At 34.5% G+C, this 18,941-nt stretch overlaps 1 protein-coding gene across 3 annotated transcripts; it reads right to left on the minus strand.

The window, feature by feature from the left end:
* Nucleotides 1-1,485: 1,485 nt before the first annotated feature.
* On the minus strand, nt 1,486-18,128 carry LOC106666752 (histone-lysine N-methyltransferase SETD2). Of its 3 annotated transcripts, none has more exons than XM_014394159.2 (16): nt 17,983-18,128; nt 13,709-15,735; nt 13,511-13,639; nt 11,374-11,575; nt 11,212-11,309; nt 10,969-11,146; nt 10,675-10,908; nt 10,493-10,617; nt 9,998-10,239; nt 9,881-9,923; nt 8,829-8,939; nt 8,533-8,768; nt 3,540-4,372; nt 3,053-3,250; nt 2,677-2,961; nt 1,486-1,741 (listed from the first exon to the last, which is right to left on the minus strand). In XM_014394159.2, exons 2-16 carry the CDS (start codon nt 15,691-15,693, stop codon nt 1,586-1,588), a joined length of 5,055 nt encoding a protein of 1,684 aa, XP_014249645.1. In that variant the 5' UTR covers nt 15,694-15,735; nt 17,983-18,128; the 3' UTR covers nt 1,486-1,585. The 3 variants fall into 3 exon arrangements, with proteins under 3 accessions (XP_014249645.1, XP_014249646.1, XP_014249644.1); XM_014394160.2 differs by having other exon boundaries at nt 3,540-4,309; nt 8,829-8,960; XM_014394158.2 differs by having other exon boundaries at nt 8,829-8,960; nt 17,983-18,127.
* Between the last annotated feature and the right edge of the window lie 813 nt (nt 18,129-18,941).

An 18,941-nucleotide genomic window follows, 5' to 3' on the forward strand; every position in this document is an offset into this window, starting at 1 on the left:
AAAAACCACATGCAAACAATGATCTAATGATACAGCTGAAGAATTTCCTTTAGATTTTAATTTCTTTTATGAGGCAGAGAATTCTTCTCGTGGGTATTGTATCTTGATCTACGGATCAAGAATGGCTTTCCCTGATTTCCTATTGTACTCCCATTTTAGCATCTCTTGTACATAGTTGACACTGGTCTTTTGTTTATATTCAATTTTTTAAGGCGGTATTTTACTGGATCATGTCTTGTAAATATATCAGAGTTTGTAATTATTTTCTGTTAAGTAGGATTTTCTCTTTCCCCCACTGGGATGTTTTTGCAAGTAGTCTTTTTGCTTACCTCATACTTGGTTTTCGCTCAGTATATATTGTCTTCTTTAGTTATGCTTGGATAAGGCTTATGCCAGAAAAAAGATTTGGGCCTACAAGGCTCCTTTTTTTAGCAAGTATATCTGCTTTGGTGCCAACAATTCCCTCATGACCTGGGACCACTTTACTGATAGCCTATTTCAAGATTTGTTATTTCAGGGAATTGAAGCAGTTTCAGGCCTTTAAAGCTGCCTTGCTTTCTACATAAATGACCCCCCCCCCTCTACGCTTGCTGTTTTGCCATTTCCAATGGTTGGTTAGGATATAAGTAAATAGTGTCAGGAAAATGAGCCCACCAATGATCTAATTCTAATATAATATAATAGAATAAATTTTTATTTTTACATGTGCAATACAATATATACAATAATTATAAGAAAAGTTCGCTATGGCTTCCTACTATTTATAATTAATAATTTTTATATAGGTAAGAGAAATTCCAAAATAATTTGTGGGGAAAAATTATCTTCATAAAACCACATGCAAACAATGATCTGATGATACAGCTGCATTTGTTCACCAAACCAAAACTGCTTATTCCCACACCCAAAAACCCAGACCGATTTGAGACCAACAGGCTCAGATGTCCAAGCTACAGCTAAATCAGTGTTGGGTTTTATAAAAGTACAAAGGACAGTTCGAAGGAAATAATTCCAAAATAAATTTACGAAAAAAGTTGGTTTTTATTTCTTTCAATTCTTTTTCTTTTAAATTTTTTTTAGTTTTTCTTAACAATATTCATAATCATTTAATTATTTATTCAAAGAAAATGTTAACCAATTTTATATATAAATGTACACTGCCGAACAGTTGTCATCTTCACGTGAATTTAAGAAAAGTAGACAATTCTAATTCACATTGTAAAGACAAAAACAAACAAAAATTCAGACACTTCTGTTTTAATAGTTATAAAATCAGAATAAAAGTTAGATATAAATGATGACTATGTTTATCAAATAAAAAACTTAACATATACTTTTACAATAACACATAAATATTTTATTTTAATTTGTTGGTTGACACACGAATTAATTTCTTTCTCATTTTGTTTGTACAATATTTATACTTAACATTATTTTATATAGACTGTACATTTTTTTTTTTGAAAAATTCATACCAATAAAGGCTCTTAAAACAGATAAATACTCTCAGGTGCGGAGTAGCTGCATCCTTTGTTGTTTTCTATTTACACAAGAAAGAATAATAACAGTCATGCTGAAGACGCTTTTAACACTCATCTGGCATTCTGGAATATACGGAACCAAACTTTGCCATATATTTCTTGATAAAATCTTTCGCTTTGTGTTTTACATTTTCATTGCATTCAAGTTCTTCTATTGAAGCAACGTGCTTCAGTTCCTTTACCATAACAAAATGTGTCAGCTAAAAAAAGAAAATATATATTAAATGCGACAACTTATAAGCAGAAGCAGAATTTTGGCAAAATTCTTTGTCAGTGTATTGCAAATGTGATTAGTCTTAGAGGCTAAGAACTGGTGTGATATAGCCACAAGGTTTGTAAAATAAAAAACAGATTTATTTTGAAACTGATTTCATTTGACTTGAATTAATAATTAAAAAATTCCTTTAAATTTCCAATTTCAAACGATGGTTGGTTGAAATCACTTTCCTTTTTATGTTTTAATAAGCCACAGGTGTATCATTTTTGATAAAATTATAGTATTGGTTAAGAACTTTTGTTTTGGTGATAGGGCAAAAAATAGCAGCATTCTAGCCTAGGGACTTTTGTTCCTAGGGTTCTAAAGTACACTATTTCCTGAGCCATTTCAAAGATAAAAGTTTTGTGATTTTTGAAAAAATTGTAGGCATTGGAAGGTGGAAAATTGAAAACAATTATTTTTGATTTTCCCAAAAATTTGTATTTAGGAGTTTTTACGGGTGCAAAACCTATATCAACTTTGTTTTTGCTAAAAAAATATTTAAGCATACTTTGCTTCTCACTGGGTCATAAATTATGTGTTTCAATTCAATAACTGCTAAATATAATTGTGATGAAGTGTCTGAGTGACTTAGCAAAACATATTTTTTAAAGCAAGAAACAATGTTGATATTCATTTTTTGCACCCCCAAAAAATCCCACGAAAACAAATTTTTAGGAAAATAAAAAAATTTAAATGCTATTTAAATAAATTTACAATGTTGAAAGTTTGAATGTTGAAAAATGAGAACATTGGGATTGAGTTGCTAAGTAAACGAGCCTAGACCAAGACTTTTGTCATAACATGTTAATAACAGTTTGGAAAATGGTTTTGCATTTGAAAACACAAAAATGGTTTGTCAAAGTTTCTGTAAATTACCTTTCGTGCAAGATGCTTGAAATCTTCTGTGTTCTGAATTCGTGCGACTTTGCAATCAGATTTTCTATACGGGTTGAGCAATGTAACAATGACATTGGCCATTTGAACTCGGAATTTGTCCTTGATACGTCGCAGAGGGCCGGACAACGAATCGGAATCCATCGATTTAGATTTCCTCACCTTTTCTTTTTTGTGTTTGTGTTTTGCACGAGCAAGTTTCTCTTTGGTTTCCCTTATCTTTGACTTCTTGATTCCCCTCCTGTAATTAACCTCGTTGTCTCTTGGCTAAAAAGAAACAAACAAAATATAATAAAGATAATTTACAAAAATAGATTCACACAAGAAAATGTACAAGTAAAAAATTTAAACTACGCACACTTATGATGTTGACTTGGACGAGTCCTTCCCTCCTCTTTTTCAACTGTGGTTCACTTTCCTGAAACCCAACTGCCTGAGAAGGAGAGTAGTCCTCTTCTAAAGTTTGCAAGGGTGGTTGTTCAACATGTTCCTCTTCTACTTTTCGCTTTTCAGAAGAAACCATTTCCATATCTTCTTCCTCTTCTTCTTCATCCTCCTGGGACAATTTAAAAAAAAAAAAAATTGAATTAAATAGGAAACACTTTTCAATAAATAAAAAATAAAACTTATTCACATATATTGAGTGAATTTAGCAACACTTAAAAATCCATGAACTGTTCACTACACCATGTTTTGATTAACAATAAAAAATAAAGGCAGTGAGCTAAAATTTCTACTGAACAACATAATGATTATTTTCATACATACAATAATAAAATAAACTAAATTACATTATATCAAGACTAATGTAAAACTTCAAAAATAAATAAGCAAAACCTTGTTACCTTGTCTTCATCATCATCAGAACTAGAATCATCATCTTCACTATCGGATTCATCTTCATCTGAATCTGTTTCGTCTTCAACAGTAAAATGCTGAGATGCAACCCATGCATCGGCTTCTGCTATGTCTTCATTGGTGGGAAATTGCCACTGAGACTTTCTAACTTTGACATGATAAAAATAAAATCGGCCTTCTTTGTCTTTAGCGGATTTCCACCCTTGCGGAAGTTTGCGAGGTGGTGGTGGGAGGATAGGGGCTTGAGTATCGACAACCACATTTGGTTTTTGCATAGGAGGCATCTGAATTGTTTCTAAAGAGGGTGGAGGCTGTTGAGGTAAGTACTGAGGAAAGACTTGCGGCTGTTGCTGGGTTGGCGGAGGCGTCTGGAAAGCGATGTGCGGAGGGCCAGAGAATTGCTGCAACGGTGGAGGTGGTTGTGTGAACTGTGGAGGGACTTGGTGGAAAGGGCCGGGAGGCGGAGCAGAGAATGGTCCTGTCACTATTGTCGGGGGCATTCCTGGTGGTGGGCCCAACCCCATCGCACCTCCTGGTACCAGTGGTGGCCCTCCCGGAGGTGGGCCTTGGGGACCGAGTGGCGGGGCCAGTTGTGGCATCGCTATAGTCGGTGGGCCCATTCCAGGAGGAGGCCCTCCCATCTGTGGAACGAATCCAGGCGGAGGGGTGGCCGGTGGTGCATACACATGTGGCATTTGATTAACTAGTGGAGGAGCAGCACCTGGCCTATACATTTCTGCGCTCTCCATCACACTTTCTGTAACACCAAAGAATTTCGTCGCAACTTTTTTCCTAGAGCATACCTTGTTTATCATAGTTTCTAAAACAAACAGTAAATATGAATTTGGATCAGTTAAAATAAATAAATAAATTACAAAATAAATAAAAGTACAGCAATAAAATGTGCTACAATAATGAACGGCAAAGCTGGGCAATGAAGAGATTAGAATCAAAAATTTTTCTAAACATTCTTTTAGAATACATTTTTTCTGTAATAAAAGCTCTCGAATTATTTTCAAGATGACAATAAACATACTTTTTAATCAATACAGTCGACTCTTGATAATCTGAAACCCAAGGGACCACAAAAATAATTTGAATCATCAAGGGATAAGAAAAAATGATTGAATTGATATGCATTTTTTAAAGTTCTTCCTTACTAATTTGTTGAATTCTTGAGAAGTGGTCAAGAATGAGATAGTTTAGAAAAAACCCTTTTTCATTTTTTTATTAAGCCATTTTTACTTATGTTGTAATAAAACATTGTAATAATAATGCAAAAGTGGAAATAGATCCAGTTTAAAATTGAACATAGTTATGCATTACTAAAAAAAATTCATAAATCGGTTTTAGTTTCAATGTGGCCTGGACATTCTTTGTATAATTTTCCAAAGTGACCAATGATGAGAACCCACAGTCAAAACACTGACCGCCAAACATAATAAACTAGAAAAAAAACATCGAAGAAACTAGGCTGTATTAAACAATGCCTGGAAATTCAGAGGAACATTACAAACAAAAATTTTGAATTATAAAGAGGGGAAGTGGCTCCATTTCGATTTATAGAATGCTCTCTATCCCTAAACGAAAAATATTTCTTACTGTGACCTATTGGGGCTTGTTAGTCATTCATGACGGTTTTATTTTCTCATGTCATTTTGGAGTTCCATCCTGGCTCACCACAGGGATAGATCAATGAGTACAACATGGGATCACAATGAGGGCTTAAAACATAAATTAACTTTGGACACTTTGACGCTAGTGCACAACATTGTGTCAATGACCTGGTGGTTCTCCTTTTAAAGAATGGAAAACTAGATATTTCTTTTGCTGTAGGTTTATTAAATCTACGCACAACCATCAGTACACTATAAGCAAAACACAAGTTTAAGTTAAAACTTTCGTCCTGCATTGTTTCAGCTGCAATCCTTTATAAGGCTTTTTTCCTGAGCATACATCACAGCTTTGGAGGAGTCTATAAAATGTAAATGACCATAGGACGGAACACCCTCACAATGCAACAAATCTGATATGAATCGGCCCTTGTATTTTAAAGCAGTAAGATCCAACTTCTGGAATTTCTTTCCTCGTGAAAGAAAAAGCTGTAAATGCCATTGCGCTGTTTAATTTATATATATAAAACAGTGACTGTCTAACAGACAATGCACAAATTAAACTGCTGGATCTAAAGAGCTGAAATTTTGACAGTGCATTTCTGTAATGACATGGATAGCCGCTAAGTAAGGATTTTTTTTTAATCCCATCCCTACAGCGATCATATGGATAATTTTTTACCATACCATACCATACCATTAGCTTCATTAATAAAAGGTCACAGAAGCTGCTACATCACCCAAACAGCTAATGAAGTTGCGTCAGTGATGTTTGTTCAAAAATTTGAGAAACAAGGCACTATGTTAGAAAGCCATACTAGCACTCTGCATCGCATTAGAAAGGTAAATTAAAACAGAGTCCCCCAGGGATGAAGTTGCTAGGTAAAAGCTAGTTGTTCATAAAATTTGGGCAATTAAGGAATAGTTTCTTTAACTCCAAACTGATTTGTCATTTTGAGAGTGAAATAAGGCCTTTGTGGAACAGAGCTTGAAATGGCCGCTGGTTTTTCTCTCAGTGTTTAGATTGCAGTGCACATATCTAACATCCACTGAACCTAAGATGTGCTCGGGTTTGGAGTTCCCCCCAATATAATGCAATAGAACAGTTGTAGGGTTATCATAGGCAACCGATAAAACAAAGAATACAATGCACGATTTAAAAAAAAATTGCTGAAAAGTACTGTAACAGTCTGACGGCTGACGTACAAAGTTTGAATTCGATGCCCCAACTGCTCCCGACCATCATATTTTAATTAATTCATTATCCTTACAATTAATAAGTTATCATTTTGATAATTTTTGGCATACATTTTAGAAGAGGGCTAGGTATGGCCATAATTTTGATTGGTGTTTTGGGCGTTCACAATTATGTGTGTTTATGTTTAGTGGTCTAATTGACCGAATTACTTCTTTCAATTAATTATTCTTTTTATGGTCTTGGTTGAAATGAGAAAATTAGTGTCACTAGCCGGATTTGAACCCATGACCTTCGGCTCAATAACTGCAGCTCTAGCCACTTGAGCTATCGTGACTTCGATCCACTCCATCTCAACCTACATTATTTATAAAGGTTACTGAGTGTATGAAAATACATTTTTTCAATTTACCAAAGTGACCCATTGAAGAATTAGTATTATCCAGAAATTCAAATTAACAAGAGGTTGACTGTATATTGAGATAAATTATTGTACCAAAAAGTCTTTTATTAACCAGCCTAGCAAATTTATTTATTTTTTAATTGTTTCAATACTTTGTTTGTATATTGTTCAACAGTTTGTTCTATACTGTCCAATTAATACATTATCTGTATAATTTTGTGTTGAACAGTAAAATAAGCAAAATAAAGATATCAATTTGAACCTGTGACATAATTATAGACATTTTTATTTCATCATGGATTTTCAATTATATTTTTTAAACTTCCGATTGTAGGTGGATCTTTTGCAGATTCTGGATGATTTGCAATTCCTGTCATATAAGAGAGTTTAACATAGAACTACCTGCTGAGTGTAGCAGACGAGGGAGTCAAACCACTTAAAATACCTTATACTATTCTCAATTAGAAAGCCATGGGCTCTGTTGGGATTCAGACTAAGAACCGCTAGCTAGCGTGGCAATTACGAGTCAGAGCCTTAACCACTTGGCCATCGAGGTTCCAAGATTCTGGATAAATTCAATTTGTAACTTATACCAGCCAGCAAATATTAGAGTTTTGGATTCTTCAATTGATTGGAATATTGTGATTCCTCATGGGGTCAGAGGGTAAAGAACCCTTAATTTAAATGTTTCTGATCATTTTTCTTTGCCTATCCAAACTTTTTATCTGAATGTTGTTTTTTGTTTTCTCGCCATTTTCAGTACTTAGTCTGTGCGGTTTTTATTTGATTGAGTCCTTTCATAAGTTTGTGGAAAGCTGAAAGGAGTGTATCAACATTATCTTTGTCTGTTGTTGTTTTTAACTTTTTTGTAAGTAGATCAGGTTCTTGTGTTTGTTCTTTTTCTCTTAATGCAGGTGTTTATATGGTGTAAATTATGTGTGTGAGTTGTGGTTAATTTGTGAATTATTATACATTACCCTCTTAGTGCTTAATGTATTGTGTTTGTATATTTCTTTCTGTCCTTTTGTGTGTGTGTCGCATAGTTTGTCCGTTTTTGTCTCATATGTTCTTAGTATCTGCTTGTATTTTCTTGCATACAATGCAAAGAAACATACAATCTAATCTACTTAACAAATTAAGCAGAGAAACTACAACAGAAACATTTCTTGAAACAAAACATCAATAAGACAAACCCACTAAACAAAAATGGTATATACACAATAACATGCAAATGTGGATAAAATGTCTAAATTTGTTGATGAGGATAGAAACACGTAATTATGATCAGTCTTATATGTGTCACCAAGTCAATTTTGATACTGTAAAACAAGCTCAAACGAAAAATTTCTCAATTTCTGATAGATTTTTCCCTGAAAATAGATACTAAATAGCACTCACATTGGAAAATTATTTACCTTTTGATATATAGAATGTTTTGGAAACCTTTTAAAAATTCAAACACTCACGGACAGTTTTGAGACTGTTGTTATGATGAAAGAAAATAATCCCATCAATGTAAAGTAGTAAGTGTCTATAATTATGTCAAAGGATATCTCATATCTACTTTACTTTCTTGTCCATCTTATCGATGTTTTCTTATGAGAATAACATATGTTTAAATAGCATAACACAAGTAATAACATAACAACAAGTAATAACAATAACATTTTTGAGAAAGTTTTAATTGTGTTCCTTTGTTTCTACTTAAATCTATAATGATCTTATCATGTTTTCAAACTATATATAAATATTTAAATATTCGGTCTTACCTGGAGGTAATGGTTGCCAAGTTCCAGTTTGTGGATGGTAAAATCCAGGGAAACCATTATGCTGGTTGAAAAATGGCGTCTGAGCTGGATCCAAGCCGAGAGCTGAACACTGTTCTTGGTGTTTATTCCACATTTCTTCCACCTGCCTTTTCTGTCTTTCTTCTTCTTCTACCTGCAAAGCGAAGAGCTGGCGACGCTGAACTTTGGTTAATCTTGGGCTGGTCAATGCACCATTTCTAAAAACAATCCAAGGTAAAATATCATTTTAATTTTGGATAACAATTTACTTGTTTTACCTTTCTTTGTTTCTTCTATCGAAATTATCTCTACTGTCTGGTGAATCTCTTCCAGCTCTTCTTTTGTCCTTCTCCTTGTAACGGCCAGCATCCCTCTCATTTGGCCAATGCCTGTAACCAACACCCCCTCGACTGAAGGTTTCATATTATTAATTATGTGAAAAGCTAATAATAATAAAAATAAACCTTTTTGGGACGATTTTAGGATGCTAAAATACATTCCGCTACCTATATTCTCGGCCGCTATGTGACTCTCATAGCCTGATTTATTTTGCATTGTACATCAAATCGGTTCGCAATAATTCTTCTCAAAATTTGACAGTACATTCCTCAGATATTATAGTTTTCAACAGAAGTAAGAAATTGAAGGAGAAAAACTAAGTTTTATTTAATTTATTTTTTACAAAAAGTATTCATTATGTATATTAATATAACATAACCAAAAAAACAAAATAAATAATGGTTTTTATTTAGCACTGTACACGCATGTACATACAAACACACAAGTACAAAGTAAAAAACAATTATACATTTAAAATAAGTGTATACATGTAAATGAGAACAAAAATACATTATGTAAATTACTGAGAACGTAAATAACGGCACTTGACAGGCAAGAAGCAAAAAATCAGAAAGACAATAGAGAAGATGGTAGGCAAGAGAAGAGGGGAGGGAAGAGAGATAGCAAAAGTAGGGCAATCCCAATGAGATGGAGATATTGTAGCTAAATGGTTGGCCAGAAAACTTATTGTACCGCAATTTCACAAAAGTTCGAGGGAGAGGCCAGATTCTGAACAGAAGGGGGATAAAAGGATTGTTTGCTGCTGATGAGGACGGTGTCTTCAATTTTTCCAAGATTGCTACACACTAGATACAACCTCAGCCCAATGCCAAGTGCCCAGCTAGAGCTCTTAAAATGCAAAAAATACAAAAAAAACTGTCTCAAGGCTTGTGGAATGTATAAGCCTGAACAAGGCAACTTGTCACTAGTCCCAGAAAGGTTAAAAGCTAAATATAAAAGAAGACAAGTTAAAGAAAGAAAAATATCTTACCTGTCATAAGTGAGATTGTCCCTTGGATCACAGTAGCCCCTGTCTGAAAAGAAAAATTTACAATCACTCTTTCATGATTGTTTTAATTAATTTTTATATTTTAATTAATTTATTTACCAGCTTCACGCTCATGTTCTTTCATCTGTTCTATTCTCTCTTTCTTTGGAATTCGGTACTCTTCTTTGAGATCGGCCCATTTTGAAATGAGACTTTTGGCTAGTTCTACAATGGCTAGAGAGTCTTCATCGTTCGGAGGTGACGCTTCAGGCATTTGGCCGTCTTGGCTATTCCCGCCTTCGCCTTTTGGAGTGATTGTCTCTACGGAGTCTGGTGAGCCATCATTCGAATCTTCACCAGTTCTAAAACAAGTTTTGAATAGTTCAGTCACATTATTTGTTTTTATAATTTCTGATCTATGATGGCCTATTTGATCTGATTTTGTCTAACCGACAAAATTTGGCACTTTGCTTGTTTCAAGAGTTCAGACCAACCAAACCAGTGAGAATAGGCAGGCAAAGTTAAAAAGTTGAACAGAAATGATCTATTTAGGTATTTAATATTTTATTTCCTTAGGTTAAAATTGTAAGATGACTTTTTTTTAATTATACACACCTCTCTTTTTTATCTCCCAAAGATGTATCATCAGGATTTGCCCATTTTTCAACTATGTTTAGAACTTTAGTGTCTTTTAGGATGGTTTTGTTTGTAATCGGCAGTTTTTCTAAAGTTTTAAGAAGCTAGAGACAAAAAGAAAAAATTAACATGTTGTGAAAAATTACATGATTATTAAATACCTGAAGCCTGAATTTGGCAGGAGCCTGATTGTCCATCATCCATGACCACAAGAGCGCAAGCCCATGATAGTCTAAGAAGAGTCGAAGGCACAACCTATCAGCTGCTATTGCTATCTCTAGCAATTGAGACCTAGAGACGAGATCTTCCGCCCGCACCATGAGCCTGCTTAAAGTAAGTGTATGTGCTTGGTTCTTGACACCGGTTGCGCTCAATTTTTCTATTTCCTCTTCCAGCTGGAAACATGGTTTCATGTCAGTCATCAAGGCTTTGTTAAAAATGTCCAGTTCACTCACATCCATTTCGTTAACATATTCCCTTCGTTTCTCCTCTTTTTTCTTCTTCTCTTTGTCTTTCCTCTCTTTGCGGTTCCAACTCTTATCTTTATCTTCTCTGTCCTTTTCTTTATCTGGATCTTCTCCAATCCAGCCGCGACAATTCAAGCTCTCGCAGTAACACCTCTGTGCCTCTTTTCTGAAAACATAAAAACAAAATCATACTTATGCCATTAAATAGAAATTGAATTAAATTTCAATTACCCATATCTTTGAAGTTGATAATCAAACGTAACTTCTTCTCCTTTTGCAATGGCTCTCTTGCTGAAAAATCCTATCCTCAACTCTCCATTTACTGTCCACTATTAAAACAATAAAATACAATAAAAAATTGATTTAAATATATTTATTTGTGAGTCATCTTACTTTTTGTGTTTCTGCATTGGGATCGCAGCTATGATTGATAAACCTGGAAATGTTCCCTTTGAACGTTGCGTCTATGATCGCATCTGATTTCAACGCCATGAAGTAAAAATGTCGTGACTTCTCTTTAGAATAGTCTTTCGCTCTTTTACGAAACTCTTTGGGGTCAATGACTTCTCCGACATACTCCATTAAAAAAGCACCACTGGAAATTGAAAAATATTATATTTATATTATTATAATCGCTATTATAATTATATTATTATTATTTTTAATCTCCTTGTGTTTTTGAGAAAGTGAGAATACATGTAGAATGTTATCAGAAATATACACGGCTTGAAAAGGCTTTCAACAAGCTGCACCTGAAACTGATATTTTTCTATTGGGCTTTCAAAACTTGTTATTTCATAGGGAAAAAAAGTTTCTGAAATGCCCTGATAAACAAGAGACTTTTATTAATTTTTTCCTGATTAACTAAAACTTAACCTCTTTCATGCTTTGCTTTGTTCGCTTCCTTTGGTGCGGATCTCCCCCAACTTCATTCACACTTCAGCTATAATCCCTTGTATGACTTTCCAGAGTGTCACTTGGTTGGTATGCACAACAGTCAGAATCGTCAGATTATCGGACTATGGGCAGTGCGGGCCTCAAAGCGATTAGGAAATGAGTGAGGAGCATTCTTGAGAGTTGTTCAATCCTGAGATCTCTGAGCATTGTTTTAGTGCACTCGGATGTGCATACATGTGCCCCACATCAGCTGATTTGAAATAAATGTTTCTGGTGTGATTGTATGAGAGATTCCCTTAATTTATTATTTAAATTAAGGTATTTCAATGCCTTGAGGTTCGGCCCTAGATCCAATGCAGTTTCATATGTCACCACGAGGTCGTCGTTTTCTTTCTCCCTAATTGGCGGTGACAATAACTGACTTGAGTCTAGTCCCATCCGGTGATTGGAGGGGAATTTCAACAATGAACTTAGACCAGCGATTAGGACCTGGAGTGCCTCTTATTGTTTTTGAGCAATTGTTTAAAATGGGAAAGCATCTCTGCACCAGTCCCAGATACATTTTGCTATACTGGAGTCCATCATCGCCTCCCTCATACCCATTGAATTAGTCCTAAGGCATAGGCCAAGTACATTCAAAGATCCATGGAGCCATCAGTTAAATATTTCATACACTGGATCTAATTCAACCAAATAGTGTGATTTTCCAGAGGCCCTCTTTTCAAGTTTGAGAGAGACTATAATCCTTTCTCCACGGCTTGATAGATTTAGTTTTCAAAATAAAACAACACTCCTGCACATTGTTTCTATTTAACACAGAGGAAATTTGCAGAAGTGAAAGGTATAGGCTAATTTTAAATCTGGCTAAGGTTTTATCCAACCAATGGAACTTTTAATTTAAAAAATAAAATGAAACTAAAATCTATAGCAAGTTTAATTAGGTATGGATAGTGTTTTTTATAAGTGATCAAATTCAATTCGTAATAACAAATTATAGGATAACTACCCAAACTGAAATTACAGTTCAAAGATCTGTAAAAATTTTGGAAAATAATTCCTTAATGTGTGGTGATTAGAGACCGTTAATCGATATTTACTTAGAAATCGTGAGATGCAGTCTGGTGTGATGTAGGTTTCAGAAAAACATTTTCTTTATCAGGCCAACGTTTCGGCCCTGAAGATGATCTCAATAAAGATCATCATAGATAATCTTAAGATAGAAGATAATCATCAATTGGCACGATAAAGAAAATGTTTTTCTGAAACCTACATCACATCAGACTGCATCTCACGATTTCTAAATAAATAATTCCTTTATGTTTGGGTAATGAAGCTGTAAGTTTTATAAATATTAATTTGAGAATTAAACTACTTCTTCACACAAGAAACTTGACTAACACTTAACTATTGTATTTAGATAGTACAATAATATTCATTGGAGAGCTACAAATTTTCCAATATACTAATTGATAAATGGAAAACAAAAGTACTGTTTTAAAACTTAATTCATTTTTTTAAATTTAATATATTTATTACAATGTGTAACATTATTTTCAAACTGTAATGAATTACATGTATAAATGACATGGATCATGTGTGTTGTTCTCCCAGTTAAAAATGTAAACTAACATACCATTCAATATTAAATGAAGCGATTAAACCAAGACCTTTCTTCATTGTTTTAACTACTTCACATTTAGAATATTCACAGTTCTGGAAGCGTTTATTAGAACAAAGTGTTCCAAGTGAACATCGGGAACCACTGAAACACAATAAAGTTATAATTTGATAAAATAATGAATTTAATATAAGCATTAGTAGTATAAGTTACCATTCAATCATGAGAAGCCTATTAAGGCAGTCGTCACCACAACCCTTTTCCCCTCTTGAGATTTCTTCTTTAGTAAGAGTACAATCGCATACCATCCTTTTTGCCTCTTTACTTTTTGTCCGTGGCAGAAGGTAAATGTTACTCGTTACCGTTTCATAGGTTTTCAGCCGCTCTTCAATCTCCGGGTGGGTGGTTATAAGAGGCAGCTTCGCCGATGCCATAGGTGAAGGCAACGGTGTATCCAAACAAGGGCTGTTCTGGCTTTCTGATTTAATACTGAACGTCGAAATGCTAGAAACACTCGTATCTGAATCACTGGTGATGCCTGTTCCCATTTCTAACTCAGATGTCCTTCTCCACCTGGATTTAACCTTGACAGGTTTATCAGCATCGAAAAGAGGTGGAGGTGGCGGAGTCGAGGTTGAAACAGGGGTGGCTACTGGTTGGACAACTGGAGCAACAGGCGGAGGAGGAAGTGGAGGAGGCAACGCTACTTCTGTAATAGTAGAATCTTCCCACCGATTCACTCGAATTCTGTTGCTTCTTCTTCTAACAGCAGTACCTTCAGGCTTCTTGATATCATCTTTCTTGTCGTCCGTTTCATCTTTTTTCAGTTTTAAATCTTCACCATTCAGCTTTTTGGTGTCGACAATGGGTTCTTTAACCGGCTGTTTTTTCTGTTCAGAAGATTTTAAGCTTTCCTTCATGGCTTGAGACTTTTTAGTTTCAGGAAATTTGACTTCCTTTGCACTCACGTGTTTTTTGTTTTCAGGGGATTTAATTTCTTTAGTAAACAATTTTTTAGATTCAGGAGATTTAAATCTTTCTTTAGGGTGCAATTTTTTTTTGTCTTGAGATTTTATTGCTTCTTTAATTGGCTTTTTAGATTCTGGCTTTGCAGTATCTTTATTTACAGCTTTTGAGTTATCCTTAGAGAGACATTTTTTGCTATCTGACAATTTCTTTTCAGGTGATTTTTTGTTCTCAGCAGCTTTGTTCTTCTTTTCGTGTTTTTTATTAAGACCAAGTTGTTTCTTTGATTTGAATACTTTTAAAGGTTCTGTAAACATTAGACTAACATTATCCAATGGTTCTGAATTTTTTGTTTTATCAGCAGTCTTAAGATCATTGCATTTCTCCGGAGTTTCTTCACTATTTTCCATCCCACCAAGCTCCATCTTTTCCATCTCTCTGAATATTGGTTCTTTCTTTGGCATTTCATTATATTCATCTTTTACAGTTGAATTTAAAGGGGAAACATCCACCTGCATCGAAATTTCATGGTGTATTAGAGGCACATATACTTTCCCTGGAGGCTCATCTGACTCTAGAGTAATTTTTAATTCATTTAACTTTTCCTCTGTTTCTTTTATGGCTGATACAGATTTTGAGGAAATATCAATGCTTTTTTTTGGCGAGTAACATTTATCAGTCTCACTTCTTTTAACATGTAACAAATCTGAATTTTCAAAATCATCTTTTGTTAAGGGTTCTATGGTATCCCGTTTATCACTAGTCCGAAAATTGTTCACATCATCCTCAATTTGCCCACTGACACTTTCAATAACAATATCACAACCGATGTTTTCATTTACTTCCTCATCTTCATCGAGGATGTCGTATTCCTGATGGATTGTCACGTTTGTGACATCCCCAACGACAATCTGCTGAATATCAATGGGTAGCAGATTGCTCGTGTTGTACGGCTCGTAATCATCCTCGTCCTCTTGGCTGCTCGTGCTGTACCTCCTTGTGTTTTCCATGTAGCTAAAATTACTATAAACTGTACAATTGCTGGAGGCGTTAGTCTCAGATGCTTCAGCTTCACGAGCTGACGTAGGAGATTCGACCACTTTTCCCGGTGACTCTTCTTCACCAGCCCCATTTTCATTATCATCATCGATACCGTTTACACTTTGATCACTTTCACTTTTCTCAGATGTCCGTTTCATAGATACTGGTTTCGCCCGTTTCTTACGAGGCATGACAACTAATTATCAAACACCACTAATGTAATTTAGAAAAACCTGTAACAAAAAATTATTATTATTATTAATGTATGCTTTTTTTAATATGTTATAAAACTTAAATTAACTATTTAATTCCATATTACTTCAGGTGCAAGGAATTTGAACAAATTTCGTTTGATCCACAAAATGAAAGTAGTGGTGATGGACTATGATGGATGGTAGGGCCAACAGATTTTGTATTTGCCAAGTTAGTGGGTTCTGGGTTTGACCCTTGAAATTTTAATTGAGGAATGTGGGGGAAAAAGATATGACGTCCATACCCATCTTCGAAACCGTCTCCAAAGTATGAGTAGCAGTGGTGGCTGAATCGAACTTAAATTATACAAATGATTTTTTTGACTGGAAAAATGACTCCAAAAAATGACAAATGCTCACCAAAAGCTGCATACAACAATAACACGCCATCCTGTTCTATCACAATAAGCTGAAATTTAACCTCTAAGCGACATGAAAGGCTTAAAGAAAGCAACGCTGAATGAACAGAATCTATAATGATCATACTTCATGATCTCTTAGCTGTACTTGCTTCTGCAAAAATTGGGACGATGATATGTTAGCTCAGGTAAGTTTTACATTCCCGTCCTACGTTTGTATGAACTGATGTCGGGGGTTGAATGCAGACTTCCAGCTGATTCAGAGCATATTGATGAGCTGTACTGTAGTGATTCAGAAAGTAGTAAGCATTAAACAGAATAGATGCATTTGTCATGTTAAGTTTATTTATTTTACAACTGAATGATTTATTTAATCAAATAACAAACTTGACTTACATACTGATCTGTAAGACCAAGATAACATGCCACCCAATTCCATCACACAAAGCTGAAAATAGAAGGTTTTAAAGAAAGCAATCCTGAACGAACAGAATCTACGATGATCATATTTCATGATGTTAGCTTTACTTGCTTCTGTGCAGTATATATACTAAAACTGGAATGACGATCTGTTAGCTTGGGAAAGTTGCATACTACCGGTCCTATGTTTATATTAACCAATGTCGTCAGGGAATGCAGACTTTCTAGCTGATTCAGAGCATATTGGTGAGCTGAATTATAGCGATTCAGAAAGAAGTAGTCAACATTACACAGAATGGATGTATTTGTCATATTAAGTTTATTTATTTTAATTAGCATGACTGAATGATTTATTTAATCAAACAACAAACTTGACTTACATATTTATCTATAATACTAAGATAACACACCACCCCACACCATCACAATAAACTGAAAATCAACCTCTGCGAGACAACAGGTTTTAAAGAAAGCAACCCTGCATGAACAGAATCTACGTTAATCATGATAATCATATCTCATGATGTTAGCTTTACTTGCTTCTGTGCAGTACATATACTAAAACTCGAATGATGATCCGTTAGCTTGTGTAAGTTGCATACTCCCGTCCTATGTTTATATGAACCAATGTCGTCAGGGTTGAATGCAGACTTTCCAGCTGATGTAGCACATAATGGTAAGCTGTGTTGTACGGTGATGTGTTCAAAACCACCAGTAAAGATGGCGAGATGACAAAACTCATTTGACTCGACAAATTTCTCAACACAGCATCCTTTAATCTTTAGTTTATGTATGCCCTGATGTGTATTTTTGACCAGTCAAAGTTCAAAATTAGCATCCAATCAGAATTCAGAATGGAATGCATGTCCAGAGCAATTCAGAAAGAAGTCAGCATTAAACAGAATGGATGCATTTGTCATCTTAAGTTTATTTACTTTAATTAGCACGTCTTTATGATTTGTTTAATGAGATAATAAACTCGACTTACAAATTGATCTGTTCTTTTCAAAAAAGAAACAAAAATCTGATTCTATTAATTCTTCAAAACCAACAACTTGGGGTTGTTTTTTCCTGGCTCTACTCACATTCTGAACGCGTTTTAAGCCCGTTTAGAGGGCAAAGCTTACATTACAAAAAAACGGACCAGGTCCGAAATCTCAAGTTGATTTTCTCACCAATGGATCTTCTGTGATGGAGGGGAAAATCCATAAGTGGGATAACCTGATGGGGACCGGCCAGTGAACTATCACAGTTGGAAACAGCTTCAAATCCAAGATACAAGCCGGACAAAACGCAAACCATAGAAAATCAAAACAGTTAAGTCCTGGGATGGTGAGAAAAAAATTTTTTTTTTGAAAACCTCTTGTGTTAAAATTGGCTAAAGGCATATGCGGCTCGTCTAACAGCCAGAAATAAAACTCCATACTCATCTGGCTTAAGTCATACTTACCAGAATTATGACACAAACTCTTGTTCAGTTCTATGGCAATAATTTGAAAAGTTCACCACTCGCCACTTCCTAGTACACTCAAACAGATAAAAAGCATCCATGTTGGACGGACCGAAGCGGCTGAGGTTACTTGATAAACGGCGGAACGCGAAACTAAAAGATAATTACATCCGATTTAAAAAAAATACAAACTATGCAAGTCAAGTGTTAAAAACTGGCAGTAAAATGCTTAATCAATACAGTAAGTTATATATCAGTTATATATAATTTAAAATCTTAACATGACTCAAAAGTTTATTTTTTTGGAGAGGGTAAATACCAACAGACACTATGCCAAGCACTCTGAGAAATTGATTCATTAAGTACCCTTTGTTCACAAAAACAGCAATTATTAAAAAAACAAATCAAGATCGACAAATAAAATGATGTGTATGATATAATGAGGTTCATTTAAACAAAAATAAACACTTAAATTGACACAGCACATTCAATTTAACTCATGATTCAAATAGTACAAAATGGATCATCTTAGAAATTGATTTTATTGGTCTTTTCAAATTTGTAAATAATAATAATTTACCATTTATATTTTGATAACTACTTCAAGATTAAAAGGAAAAAGTTTCTACTTAAAAAAATCTCATACAAAAGAAGTTGCAAAGGTTTTCATTTGACAGCTGGTTTCACAAACAAAATTTTTTCATGATGTAGTCTGTTTAATTAATTATTAACATTTGAAGCTATTACTAAATAATTAAATTAGGATTAAATCAAATTAAAAGAAAGAAAACAATTTTTATTGGCAAAATTAACAATTTACAAAATATAATTACATTAAATTTCAAGCTTGGCATAGTCTGCCAGACTTTGGTGTTTCTTTTTCTGTTTCATGTTAGATGTATCGACCACATTTTTACTCACGAATAATCTTGGTCTCAGTATGGTGAATGTTAACTGTG

Source organism: Cimex lectularius, unplaced genomic scaffold, assembly GCF_000648675.2.
Source record: "Cimex lectularius strain Harlan isolate CLEC.00 unplaced genomic scaffold, Clec_2.1 scaffold2, whole genome shotgun sequence".
NCBI lineage: Eukaryota > Metazoa > Arthropoda > Insecta > Hemiptera > Cimicidae > Cimex > Cimex lectularius.